General features: G+C 39.4%; 1 protein-coding gene across 3 annotated transcripts in view; it reads left to right on the top strand.

Moving 5' to 3' along the window:
* RAB30 (RAB30, member RAS oncogene family) overlaps positions 1-13,811 on the top strand; it is a 105,632-nt gene extending 91,821 nt beyond the window's left edge. For all 3 annotated transcript variants that reach the window (XM_055416098.2, XM_055416099.2, XM_088832452.1), the window contains exons 4-5: positions 638-821; positions 6,362-13,811. In XM_055416098.2, coding sequence (XP_055272073.1) covers positions 638-821; positions 6,362-6,612 — 435 coding nt within the window. In that variant the 3' untranslated portion in view covers positions 6,613-13,811. The remainder of the gene's footprint in view (positions 1-637; positions 822-6,361) is intronic.
* Positions 13,812-14,867: the final 1,056 nt, after the last annotated feature.

Raw genomic sequence — 14,867 nt, 5'->3', positions numbered from 1 at the left:
AGGGGAAACTTAAAAAATTTAGCAAAGAAAAAGCAAAGCAAGTCCCTCTCTTTTACCAGAAGGAATCTTTAAAAAATTAGAGGTGCATTTCTCTTACAGCAAAAAATAGCCATGAACTTATCTGGGTGAAGGTGTTTCTATTTCTATGTACTGGAAGCGTACTGGAGTGGGTTGCCATTTCCTTCTTCAGTGAACCACGTTTTGTCAGAACTCCTTATTATGACCCATCCATCTTGGGTGGCCCTGCACAGCATGACTTATAGCTTCATTGAGTTATACAAGCTCCTTCACCATGACAAGGCTGTGATCCATGAAGGGGGTTCACTGGAAGGACTGATGCTGAAGCTGAAACTCCAATACTTTGGCCACCTGATGCGAAGAGCTGATTCATTGGGAAAGACCCTGATGAGGGAGAGGTGGTGGCAGATGATAAGATGGTTAGATGGCATCAGTGACTCAATGGACATGAGTTTGAGCAAACTCCAGGAGACAGTGAAGGACAGGGGAGCCTGGAGTGCTGTAGTCCATGTGTTCGCAAAGAGTTGGACGTGACTGAACGACTAAACAACAACAAGAAGGCAAGGCTTTCTTTCTTCTTTGCTTCACCAACCTGATCCCTTCTTTTATGCCTTTACAGCTTCAGATCTGGGACACAGCAGGTCAAGAGAGATTTCGGTCCATCACCCAGAGTTATTACCGAAGCGCCAATGCCTTGATCCTTACCTATGACATAACCTGTGAGGAATCCTTCCGTTGCCTTCCTGAGTGGCTGCGGGAGATAGAACAATATGCTAGCAACAAGGTCATCACTGTGCTAGTGGGTAAGTAAGGACTAATGAGGAGGGAAATTGATTTATGAGCATCAGAGAATTTATAATCACGTAAGGCTTGTGCCTTGGCACCTTGCAAGAGTAGGGGGTCCCCAACCTCTGGGCCTCGGACCAGTGCCTCATGAGAGATCAGCAGCAGCATTAGAGTAGAACTGAAGTGCGCAATAAATGTTATGAGCTTGAATCATCCTGAAACCATCCCCCTTCTCCGCCCATGGGAAGATTGTCTTCCACGAAACTGGTCCCTGGTGCCAAAAAGGTTGGGGACCGCTGGTCTACAGCTCTATAATCCATACAGTCAGCATTCAGTTCTTCTGATTGCAGTCGAAGAGAAAATGAAATAGAGTCTAACCCACTGTGATGATTTAGAAAAGTAGAGAATACTGCTGATTGATTTTCCTATCAGCATAGTCTCTAGAAGAAGGTGGATTGCCATGAAAGTCATATGGGCTGCTAAGCGTTAAAAAAGGAACTTCCCTGTAGCTCATATGGTAAGGAATCTGCCTGCAATGCAGGAGACCCAGGTTTGATTTCTGGGTCTGGAAGATCCTCTGGAGACGGGTATGGCAACCCACTCCAGTATTCTTGCCATGGACAAAGGAGCCTGGCAGGATACAGTCCGTGGAGTTGCAAAAAGTCAGGCATGACTGGGCAACTAACAGTACTACTACTAAGCATTTAAAAAAAAAAAAAATCTAGGCCATGGAAACTGCTGATCTAGAAGTAAGATATATCTGAGTTGATAAGGAATTCATTATTGAAGCAATTGTGTTTTGCTTAAAAAATAGATTTCGGTTAACTTTTTTTCCCTTCTTATGTTTCTACTGATCTGAGAAATTCTAATTTTCAGAAAGAATCCCTTAAGGGAAATTCTGCAGTTTATTTCATCTTATAGGAGGGTAGAACCTCTATTTAGTATGAGGGGAAAACAGAAAACAACCCATGGTTTTTTTGTGGTAACAAATGCACCTGTTATAAGTGGAATTGCAGTGAAATGGACCAGATTATTAAAAATCGTCTACTGGTGATGGAAAAATGTTAATAATATATGGTTGTTAAAATGTTTCCTTCCTGGGAATTCCATGGTGGTCCAGTTGGGATGCCAGGCTTCCACTACACGGGGCACAGGTTTGATCTCTTGTTTATGTCTTGTCAGGAAACTAAGATCCTGCACACCATGTGATGTGGTCAGAAAAAATTTTTTTTCTTCCTAAGAAGTAACATTGTTGTATGTTCTGGAAAGATCCAAATTTTGGAAATCTGATAGAGAGTCTCAGAAACATTAAGTTAAAAATCATGGTTAACAGTAAGTTAAACAAACACATTATAGAATAAAGCATTATAGCTGGTGTATATGTGCGAGGAATCATATTAAGAACATTGTGTGTCACGATCTCAAATTTACAGGTGAGGAAAGCCAGGCTCAGAGAAGTAAAGTTCTTTGTTCAAGGTCACACAGCAGGTTAGATCGACTCCAGAGGCTATGTTTATCCAGCTGTAATGTGCTGCCTTGTAACAAATTGCTGGACTTTTCCTTCAGGCTGCTGGGTTAAGTACTTGCCTCTCTATGAGTACCAGTCCCCCCTGCTCAGACCTGAAAACCTACCTGCACATTGGAGAATCTTTGCTGGGAAGAGCTTGAAAGCCCTCTGCTCTGGACAGAAAGCCCTGAGAACTTGAGTCAAATCATTACTACTTGGAATTCTGTTTAAGGAAGTTAAATGCACAGATGAGGGAACATAATTAGTCAGCTCGATATGAAAGAGGCACTGGCTTTTTAAAAAAAACTTTATTATGGGAAATTTTAAACATAAGCAAAAGAGAGCAAATGTTTTATTCTTATTTTATCTGTTCCTCACCTCTTCTGTCTGCCCTCCCCTTCAGATTATTTTGAAGCAAATCCAAGATGTCATATTAATTCAGTTTGTATTATGTCAGTGTGCATCTCTATAAAAGATATGTCTTTTAATTCTCCTTTTAGCTGGAGGTTACCCTTCCATATTTGCATCCTGGGGATTTGCTTGTTAAAGCATTTGTTTGTGCTGTGGCATTTTCAAGTCTGAATTTTACTATTTCAAACAAAGATCATGGCATGGTCCCATCACTTCATGGGAAATAGATGGAAAAACAGTGGAAACAGTGTCAGACTTTATTTTTTTGGGCTCCAAAATCACTGCAGATGCTGATTGCAGCCATGAAATTAAAAGACGCTTACTCCTTGGAAGGAAAGTGATGACCAACCTTGATAACATATTAAAAAGCAGAAACATTACTTTGCCAACAAAGGTCCGTCTAGTCAAGGCTATGGTTTTTCCCGTGGTCATGTATGGATGTGAGAGTTGGACTGTGAAGAAAGCTGATCGCCGAAGAATTGATGCTTTTGAACTGTGGTGTTGGAGAAGACTCTTGAGAGTCCCTTGTACCGCAAGGAGATCCAACCAGTCCATTCTAAGGGAGATTGATCCTGGGTGTTCATTGGAAGGACTGATGCTAAAGCTGAAACTCCAATACTTTGGCCACCTCATGCGACGAGTTGACTCACTGGAAAAGTCTCTGATGCTGGGAAAGGTTGGGGGCGGGAGGAGAAGGGGACGACCAAGAATGGGATGGCTGGATGGCATCACCGACTCTGTGGACATGAGTTTGAGTGAACTCTAGGAGTTGGTGATGGACAGGGAGGCCTGGCGTGCTGTGATTCATGGGGTCGCGGAGAGTCGGACGTGACTGAGCGACTGAACTGAACTGAACCTGGTGGTGTCATTTGATGCATTCCTCTGTCACTTAAATCTCTGGCAGATTTGCAGGTGAATCTAGAGCCTGCTCAGATTCAGGGTTTTTGTTTTTTGGTTTAGCACATATATTGTGTAGTTGGTATTCTGAGGTGCTGTTCTCAGGACAGTCGAGAAAAAATGCTTGATGTTTTGTTTTTCTGAGTTTAGTCACAGAAGTTTTGTAAAAAGTTTTTTTATTGTGTTAGTTAGTTAGTTTGGGCCATTCTGGGTCTTCATTGTTGCGTGCAGGCTTTCTCTAGCTGCAGAGATCAGGGACTACTCTTCGTTGTGGTGCAGTCTCCTCATTGTGGTGGCTTCTCTTGTTTTGGAACACAGGCTTTAGGCACTTGGGCTTCAGTAGCTGTGGTGCAAGGGCTTAGTTGCCCCATGGCACGTTGGGATATTCCCAGACCAGGGATCGAACCGGTGTCCCCTGGGTTGCAAGGTGGACTCTTAACCACTGAATCACCAGGAAAGCCCTCTTTTTCATTTATTATTTTTCAAAATAATGAGTTGGTTCCCAAGTGTTCCAAAAGTAACTATTAAAGTTTGTTTTTATTTTGAATATTGTTATAGATTTAAATATATTTGGTGTATTCTAGTCCTTTGCAGTTATTATTATTGATGCTTCTATATTGTTCCAACTTTGACAGTGGGAGCCTCTTCAAGTGGACTCTTGAGTCCTTTTGACATGACCTAGGAATCCTTGATGATTTGCTTTCTGGGATGACATGTTCCAGGTGCAGCTAATGCATTTCCTACCCCTGACCTGGAATTAGCCATTTCTTTAAGAAATACTATTGATTTTCAATGGGAAGCTGTGTTTAGAAGCTAAGCCAAGGTGATAGGAGTCATCTTTACTGCAGAGTTGGGGTGTGTGTGTGTGTGTGATAGCTTTTAGGCTTTCCAGTGGACAGAGCTAGTGTATGTGTGTCTGTGTGCTGGATTCTGTAGCATCTACAGGGGAGTGTCTCATTAGGCTCTGCTGAACACTTTGACCCACAAGACTACCATAGGCTACATGGCATCACAGACATTTAGGAGGATACAGGACAGCAAACACAGCTTAATAGCAGGTCAGTACCAAACATTCCTCTTCAGTGGAAGCAGCCCTCATAGAGTGAGTCCACAGAGCTGCCCAGGACCTCCTGGGACAGTTCAGGTGTGAGGGAACAAGGCTCACTTCAGGCAAGTGACGGGTCTGCTCTGGCTGCAAGCCTCAGTGCCCCCATAGGAGCCAGTTCTCTCTTGTTGTAGCCCGACAGCCCTAACTTTCAGGGTCTTTTCAAATGAAGAATTGCCACACTTAGGGAAGCCCAGAGTTAAGGCTTTCCATTAGGTATTTATAATTCATAGAATTCCCAGGCCAGATGGAATTTATCGATCAAGGGTCACTTTTACCGTGAGCAGTGTTGCCAAGCACCACGGTTGATGTATCACCTTTGTCAGATTTCCAAAACAGAAGTAGAACAGTTTTTAAAGATAAAATAACACCATGAATTATTCACGCTGATACTTCCGTTTGTAATTCAGGACTCCAGGAGTTTTCCTTTACCTCATTAAGCTTATATCCATATTTCCGTTCTCCCATGTCCCAAATCCCTGTCCCAGTGTGACCAGCATAGTTACTTATTCGCTTTATCCCCTAAAACATGTGCAGCAGCCACAGAATAATGCTACTAACACGACCACTAACAGGATGATTTCTGAAGCACTTTAAGATTTTTTCCTTCAGTTCTGTTTGTCCTTATATGCCACTGGGGATGCGTGGTTCCACTACTGGTTAAATTCCCTTCCCCTTACCTGAAATAGTTCCTCTTTGTGTGGTCATGCCACTTCGTAATAAACAGGTTCATTTGTTTAATTTTATTTTCAATTTTACGAATTGCTTTTTAAATTTAATTTCATGTTGTATAGACATTGATAAGGTTCTGAAGTCAAATCTGTGACACAAAGTATATTTAGAAAGGTCTGATTTTCACCCCTCATCCTTGTTCCTTTCACAGGTAATTGTTATCTTTAAAATTAAAATTTTGTTTCAATCTCTCATTAATAAAATAAGACACTGTATGTATGTATGCATTTTTTCATCCCCTTTCCTTAGATCGAGAGCTGGGTCTTATATATACTTTTTTCCTGCTTTGCTTTATTTGCTAAACAACCTATCCTAATGTCTCATTCCATGATAGCCTGCAGAGATATTCCTCGTTGCTTTTTAAAAATTTTTCGCTTACTTTTATTCATTTATTTACATTTGGCTGCACTGGGTCTTCGTTGCTGTGCAGGCCTCTCTTGTCGTGGAGCACGGGCTCGAGGGTGTGTGGGCTTCGTTAAGTGTGATATGAGGGCTCAGTAGTTGGGTGCATGAGCTTAGATGCCCCATAGCATGTGGGATCTTCCTGGACCAGGGACTGAACTCATGTCCCCTGTGTTGGCAGGCAGATTCTTAACCACCAGACCACCAGGGAGGTCCTTCCTCATTGCTTTTTCCCGTGGCACATAACTCCAGATAGCTATCGTTATAACACTTTTTTCAGCAGTGCCCAGCTGACAGGCTTTGGGGTTGGTTCCAGTTCTTTGCCATTACAAATGGAACTGATATTTTAAAATAAACAACCCAGGAATCATAGTCTCATTTGTTTTGCTTTACTTTCCATCTGTCTGGTTTGACTTCAGATGCGGAGCTGAACTGGATGTTTCTGAATCTGCAGAAAGGTCAAATGATGACTCTGTCTCTCTCTGGTTTTACTGCTGTTTTAGGCAACAAGATTGATCTGGCTGAGAGGAGAGAGGTCTCCCAACAGAGAGCCGAAGAATTCTCAGAAGCTCAGGACATGTATTATCTGGAAACCTCAGCCAAGGAATCCGATAACGTGGAGAAACTCTTCCTTGACTTGGCTTGCCGCCTCATCAGTGAAGCCAGGCAGAACACCCTGGTGAACAATGTATCCTCACCCTTACCTGGAGAAGGGAAAAGTATCAGCTATTTGACTTGTTGTAATTTCAACTAAAGGCTGAGGCAAGGCAAGGCGAGAGGAATCCGCAGCTGCCCTGATGGGCCACCAGTTGCTGGGGAGACCTGGCAATGACTGTGGCTCCCGCTCTGGGACCTTCTGACTCCTGTGGGCTCCCGAGCTTACAAAGCACGGCGGGCCAGGGTCTCGTCCGCAGGCCAGCGTTCGCGGAACATATAATGGTTTCACCCTTTTGCAGTCTGGAGTCGGGTCAAGGAGAAAATTGCACTAGGCGCTCCATGATCTGCAGAGCATGTTGCTTTTGTTTTTTTAAACAAGCAAGTAAAACGCATTCCTGAACACAGTCCAGGGGGAAACGTACTGTAGGGACCCCTCCTGCACGTCAGTGGGTGCATGTGGGGGCTGCTCTTTAGGGCTTCTGGGGGCCCTGGTTTTCTTGTCTACCAGATAAACCAAAACTGGGAAGGCCAAGTCCTGTCTCTGTGGTGCGTGTGGATGACTCCATGGAGATTTTGACAAGTGTTATTTCTTTTTTCCACGGGCACTTTCAAGAACTTTGGGATGTCACAGTGAGATGAAACCTTTACCCATGACAGCAGTAACAATCATTGTTCTAATACTGTACACAAGCTCCATGACTCCTTCTGGTGCTAATGATTCTGCTCTTTCACAGACCAAACGTTTTAGTACATCGATTTCCTTACATACCTTACATAGAAATAAAAACAAAACAAAAATTAAGGGAAGTCCATGAATCAGCTCTCTTTCTCGAAGTCTCATTACAACCTGTCCTAGGATAGATTTATTGGAAAAGAGAATACTTTTCCTTTCCTTTTCCCCTCTAAGTCTCTACCATCTTCTTCTTCCATTCTCCCATTTTTCCTGCCCCCCAAGTAAATGAAATAGTTTGAAAAATAAAAAAAAAAGAGAGAGAATGGTTGACACCCTCATATAAGAGATTAGCTCTAAGACATTATGAGTAGTATGAAAAACCAGACCTGATCTGACCAAAATACTGTGGATTAATGGACTGCAGTGCGGAGTTCCAAGCAGAGCACAGTCCTTGATAGCAAGTCTCGTCTTTTGCTTCCTGGTACTATCCATCTTGGATAGTCCAACGCTTAGGATTTTGTAAATGTTTTTAGTATGGTAAGTGAGAATTGCAGTGGATGAAAAGTCTCACGAACCATTTTTGTATCTGCAGTGATAACCTTAGAAAAAAATCTGCTTGTGGAAGCAGATGGAGTAGTCATTTGTCATCTCCTTGTAGTAATGTTACGCTCAGACTCATGACCATTCATTCTTTCCCATATCTTTTTCTTTTTCTCACTTTCTTTCCTGATTTTCCCCTTTTTACCTTATCGCTCTCCTACCCTCCCTCCCTCGTATGCATATGTTCCTGCAAATCTCCAATTCAGATGGAGGTGTGTATGCCTTTACTTAGCCAATTTAAAAAACAGAACTCAAATGGAAGCCGTGCTGCTGAATATGTGTTGCTGTTTCTTCAGTGCCATACTTCCAATTTGTTCACGGATATAAATGCAAATTGGGAAAATGATTAAAGCTGTTTGCTGTTGATGCTGTCAGATGTTTCAGTAGCTTACTGCTTAGCATAACTGAGGGATGAGTCATGGGATTAGGATATGATAGGTAATTCCACTGTTGTTGTAGATGGTGGCAGTCTCGGTCCTGATATATTGATGTGTGAAAGCTATTGAATTTTAAAGCAACGAGTCATGTACAGACATGATATTGGTGAAGCCTTTCTAGCATCTCTAGGGCAGGTTTCAGAGTGACCTGTCACTTGCATATGGGAACTGTACATATTATTTAAGGGACTGATGCTATGGTTGGCTTCACCATGGTTGTCCTGATACTGTGGGTAAGAGAAAGGGATCCCAGAAGTTTGAGTTGCTTTTCTTTCAGAATCTATAGGAAAGAAAATCATTTTCATAAACACCAACCAAAATAATTTATCATGGTTGCCTTTCTCTCCCCATCTTCCTCATCAAGCCAGCAAATAAAAGGTATTCAGAAAAATCGATCAAGGTGAGCAGAAGAGCTCTTTTTACATGGTGAGGAAATGCCCTTAAGTTTAGGTCTCATTTAGAGCAAAATCCAAAGTCCCCAGTACATCATGACCCAACTTTGTTTCATAGCAGCAAGTATGTTGAAAATAAAGTTGCTTTATGAAATAGAGGCTAGAATACTGTTAGATTGGACATAATAGTTGTAAAATAGCAGGCTGTAGGACCACTCTTGCATTCTGAGATTATTTCCTAAGGAACAGTCTCCTTTATCTACTCTTGGCTGAACTTTAAGGGGATTAGAAGGCTCTGCTCTTGGCCCCGTTCCTCCTTTATTCCTTGCAGCCTTTCTGTACTTAACAGTCACCCATCTACACCACATCAGCAGGGACATATGAGAATGTCGGGCTTTGTTTCTTTTTTTTCCTTTCTTAGCTGTATGAATTCTAGATTAGGCCTTATGGACACTTGTTCCCTGATGTATCTCGTTTGAGAACAAGCCCTGACAATATTGTAGGTGCTCAGTAAATATTAGTTGAATAAACAACTTCGTGCCAAGAGGAGCATTTCTGGTTAAACAGAAATTTCTCAAACAGAACTTGAGAAAGGACACTATTTAAATATGGTCATCTTAACCCAGGCCAGGACCCAAACGTGTTGATTTGTCTGTTAGTTGCTATTGCCTTGGTCATATTTGCTAAGATGAGCCTTCTTAAATGAAAATGAATTCTCATTTAATGATGGATGAAAAAGAGGGTTGTGTTCTCATAGTTCAGTTTGGCCTGATCTGATTCTTGAGACCACCAGAGTCCATGTCCGCCTCCATTTTGGTGTGATCTTTTTTTTTTTTTTCTTTAAAGTTACTAAATATATGGCAAACTTTTTTTCTGTTTACAATGCATCATAATCATGTCATAGAGCCAGATCTGGAGAATCTGTGAAATCATATAGTTTACTCATATTAATGATATTATGGCTTTGTATAGGCTGTATCCTCAAAGGATTTTATGCTTTGTCCTTTACCTATGCAAGGCTTTTTAGTCCTCCATGTGTTTTGTTAGAGCTATTGAATTATAGTCACGTTTAAGTTTGATTATATGTAGCCAGTTATCCTTCTGTGGATTACTTAGAGTAGGCCATTAGCTTTTCCTGGCCTTTTCTTCTTCTTTTTTTTCAGTTGTTTTGTGTTAGCACCTCTGAGTAAAGAGGCAAGAAAATAACTAAAAGTGAAAATGAAATGGATTGACAGTGTGTTAGTTTCTGAGTTACAGTTTGGTAAGAGAGGCAAAAGCCATTGGCCAAAATAAGATACTTGGATTAGGGCTATTTAAGCAATTTAGACTTGTTAGAGAGAAGAGGCAGTATTTAACCAAAGACTGGATTCTTCTTTCCTCTTCTGTTTATGAATATATGTCTTTGGAGGACACTGGTGATTTCCAGTGTTAGATAATGATTTGCCTCATTTCCCCTTTAAACTATCCCATAATTCTTCCAGATCCACTATCAAAGTTCAGTTAATGAATCTTTCTGAGTAAATACCAGTTGCAAATGATTTTGAATTGGTCCTGTGACTAAAATGAAAACTTCTTCTTCCTTTTTTAATAATCTACATGAATGGGATCATATTATAATCAGAAAAAAAAACAAACTAGTTTTTCCATGTATCAAACCAACAGCTTTAAAGATAGACATTTTCTGTTTCTTAATCCTGCAAAACTCTGTGTATTTCATAATCATAAGTACTTTAAGGATCACTGCCCTTTTAGCCTCTGAAAGAGCTCTTCTAGGGTTTACCCTTTTTTTTTTTCTAGAAGTTTTTTTTTTTTTTTTTAACGTCAACTGGTTACTTATTCTCTTCAACCATGGCCCTGACAGATGTGTTTTAGTGCAACTAATACTCTTGAGACTTAATTAGAAAATGAAAAGCAGTGAAAAAACATGTTACCCTTCTGACAAAATGTACTCTACATAAGCAGTATGGTTAAACACTAATTTGGGGCTAAGAAAGGGATGTGCTTTGTGTGTTGTTTTTGTTTTTCTTCTTCTTGGATTTCATATCTGTGACCTGAGCCTATTTGTTTGGAGGGAAAAATGATTTCCCTTAGGTTCTTCAGACTGGGGAGAGAGCATACTGAACTGTGAACTTATCATCCCTTCCAATAGCTCATTAATTATAGTAATGTTACAGCAAGGGAGACAACACTTCATTTACTTCCCCAAGCCCCATGGGAACTTTGCAGTCATTCTGGGGAGCCATTGTTTAAAAACAAATTGAGATCAGCTATGGCCCAATACAAAATGTTTTTGGTGATTAAAAAAAAGAAACCAAATTGAGGCAAAGCAAAGATGGTGAAAGAGTTTTCAATTTAAAACATTTGAACAATATTGGAAGGATTTGGGGAAGTTTAGCTTGGGAAAGAGAGAAATACAATTGGTACATTAGAATAAGACCCTGGTTTGAAGGGGTGGAATAAGACCCACTAAATAGAGGTCATAGGGCCACGGACTTGAACTTCACGTTAGAGAGAACTTTCTCAACAAGTTGGTTCCCTGTGGAAGGGGCTGCCTCTGTCAAGCAAAGGCTCAATGAGAAATTGGTAAAGATGGTGTGGACGAGATAACCTATTAAAATTCTATCTCTAGCACTTAGCTCCTCGTAACATATTCAATTAAATATCTGTTGACCCACAGCTAATAATTTTTTTAAGGTTTTGCTCTTCTGCCCAAAGTGCATGCCCCTCTCCAGGAAGGAGGTTGCTTATATGTCATTAGATCAAGAGACTGGCCATTATACTCTTAGGCTGGAATTGCTTTTTTTGGTCCATTCATTGATGTCTTTTTGAAATCACAAACTGGATCTTGAGTTAAAGATTAAAAATGTATTGTTTTAGTAGAAGTTACATGAACTGTTCCCTTCTCTAGGGGATTTTCCCAACCCGGGATCGAACCCAGATCTCCTGAATTGCAGACGGACTCTTTACCATTTGAACCACCAGGGAAGCCCACATGAAATGATGGACATTATGTATCTGTCACTTGCCAAACATAGGCCATTCTCAGTTTTAGTGAATAGTTGCTATCTCTCCAGGGTTTCAGAATAAACCTTTTTAGCAGAGCAGAATCTTCAGTAAAGGATCCCATAAATATACAAACATGAAGTTTTACAGCTCCCATCACAGATGGGCTGGTGGTCACTGGCATAAAGCAGTCCCCAATATCGATCTTGGAAAAATCTCAAATGTTTGGTTAGTTTGTTTGATTCTTTTGAAAAAACATGATCTGAAAATGGTTTTAAAAGAATGGAGACCAAGTTGCTTCATGTAGAAAGTAACAACATATAGATCTTTGATTTGAAAATCAGAGATAATTATAAGCAATATTTACTAACAAAGTCCATGACTCTAATGATTCCACCTGCAAAATAACTTGCATCCTTGCAAGGCTGGTAGATGGCTCTTTATTGGTTTCTTAAACATAAGTCATTGGTCTTGCATCACTATGCTGAGAAACACTTGAGTTTGGGTGAGACTTTCTTTGATTCCTTTGGATGAGAAATCAGAGCACAAAAGCTAGCCTTCTTTTTAATTGACTGCATGATGTGCATGAGTCAAAATTTTACTTTTCCAGTGAGTTAAAGCAAAATTTTTAGAGGTGTTGTGTTCTAGTTCCTGATGGAATCCTTGGTGGGTTGTGACTTTGACACATCAGGGAGTGATGTAGGGAGGTGATTAGACGATGGAACACTAGGCTAGGAGTGAGGAGTCCTAGAATTCCCTTGAATTAGCTGTAACATTATGCAAAGCACAATCTCTTGAGCATCCATTTCCTTATCTACCAGATAGACTAATAGTAATAATACCTGTCAGGATTATTGTGAAGATTAGATAAATTGAAAGTACTGAACTTGCTAAACAGTAAGCACCCAAATATTTGTTCTTTTCTCCTTGATGAAGAGCAGACTTTGGATGGTTTGATACAAGTATAGATCCTTTGAACAAAACAAGGAACCCTCCTGACTTCAGAAAAAAAAAAACGAAAACTCCGTTTCTGAAAGAGCCTTAAAAGAAAGTCATGTATTTAATCAATTTTTCTGCCTTAGTGCATAACTGTTACCCAAGAGACTCCACTTCTTTCCCTACTTCAAGAAAGGTATTCTCTCTCTTCCAATGGGCAATTCCAGGGTTGTAAACTCATTATCAGGAAACTTAACCTTATTACTGAAATACCTCACAGTGCAATTTGAACCTCTTTCTACTTGATCCCATCCTCCATGAGAAGAAAAGTTGTTTGATCCTCTTCTTTTTAAAGGGCCGTGTTTGCCATTTATTATTACCCTTTTGCCTCATTTTAAAAAAAACTGACAGAAAAAGCTCATTAAGGTGATAATTATTATCCCCTTGGGGAATGTCAGGATTATTACTGATAGCAATCAGATTTAGATCACAAACACTGTTATAACTCTTCAGTTAGTATTTTCTTCTTTAGTTAACATATTATTGATAACCAAGTGTGCTTCTGAAGACTTATTCTGGTTGTGTGGCTCTTGTTTTCTCCTCTTGGTAAAAGTGGAGTCACGAATCCCAGCTTTGTCAATTACTTTTAGAATGTAATTTCATATATGACATAATTTGATGGACATAATTACCAACACCTAATATTAGCAGGGTTTCTTGCCTTTTCTACATTCTGAAATAAAAATCAGAATACCAAATGCCTAACAAAGCAAAAATTCTTGCACAGAATAGCAAAAGGTAAGAATCCGGTCTGCTAGAATAATTTGTCACTAGTTGGTTGAATGGTGCAGAGCTTTTGTTTAAAGTTACACAGTTATGCCTGGATTAAATAACAATAGCAAAACTTGAGAAGCCCTCTGAAAAACAGCTGCTAAACATACTGCTTTCTGGAAGTAATCATTAAGAATAAATATTCTCTTGTTCTATACAATTGCCAAATGTTAATGGAAATTTCTTATAGGCTACTTGAATGTCAATTGATTTATTAAAAAAATTTTTGTGTGCGAATCCTTTTATTCCTTTAAGGCATTTGGGGGCTTTCGTGTTCCTGTTGTAGAAAATTTCAAATGACTGGAATGCTGGCTTCTAATTTCTGCTCACTGAAGTGGCCTCTAGACATACCAGATGGTTGGGGCTTCTTTGATGATCTGAAGGGAGCTACTTAAATACACTTACATAAAGTGTGTGAATAAAATTGCTGTTTTCAGCAAAAAAAAAAAAACACTTTTGATCAAAATTTCAGATAATAAAGGGTTAAGAAGAGATTTTTTTTCATAATCTAAAGGGAAAAAGTATGCCCCATATATATTGTTGCATACATTTTAATGCATGACTTTTAGTATAGGGATGAAATAAAATACAAAATATATAATTCTGGAGGTCTTCTCAGCAGCTAGTTAAAATATTTAGATAAGCTGTTTTATGAAGACTTAGAAAATCCCTAGTTTCCCTTTACATATCTCTTTCCATCGAAATGGATCTTTAATATAAACATAGTTGTAACCAAAAAACATAAACTTGTTCATCATGGAATCTTATGAACTCAGCTCTTTATTGGTTATTGGTTTTAAGCATAGGCTGTCAATAATATCTAACTACATCAATATATAAAATCTAACTATTAGCTTCAACACAAGCAAAATACTTGATTTTAAATGTTAATATGCAGATATTAACAGTATGCTGTATCATGTCTTCTGTGTTCATGTATTCCTTTTTAATAAAATGCCTGTTAGAAATATAAGCCGATGATGATGTGAGTGCAATTATCTGAAAACATTTTGTAGAAAGGTGATTGTCTGAACACGTTAATCATTAGAAAGGGATAGAGGGAGCAGGAATCTGACAAGATATTTTAAAAAGAAGTTGCATTTCTCTTTTCAAAATGCAGACATAGTTTGTACATCATGTAATTTACCACTTTAAAGTGTACAATTCAATGTTTTTTGGTATTTTCACAAAGTTGTGCAACCATCACCATTCTTTGACTCCAGAAAATTTTCATCATCTCCTAAAGAAATTCTGTACCCATTAGCAATCACTCTTCTTGATTCCCCATCAACCTCTCATAACCACTAATCTATTTTGTTGCTACACATTTGCCTATCCTGGGCATTACATATAAATAGAATCATACAATATGTGCTCTTTTGTGTCTGGCTTCTTTCACTTAGCATAATGATTTTAAGTTTCATGTTGTACCAAGATCATGTTGTAGCATGAATTAATACATTTTTATGGCTAAATAATA

This window comes from Moschus berezovskii, chromosome 25, assembly GCF_049115385.1.
Source record: "Moschus berezovskii isolate FMDL1 chromosome 25, NW_MosBer_1.0, whole genome shotgun sequence".
Taxonomy (NCBI): Eukaryota; Metazoa; Chordata; class Mammalia; order Artiodactyla; family Moschidae; genus Moschus; species Moschus berezovskii.
Note: the sequence above shows the minus strand (reverse complement) of the source record. Positions and strands in the feature narration are given on the sequence as shown.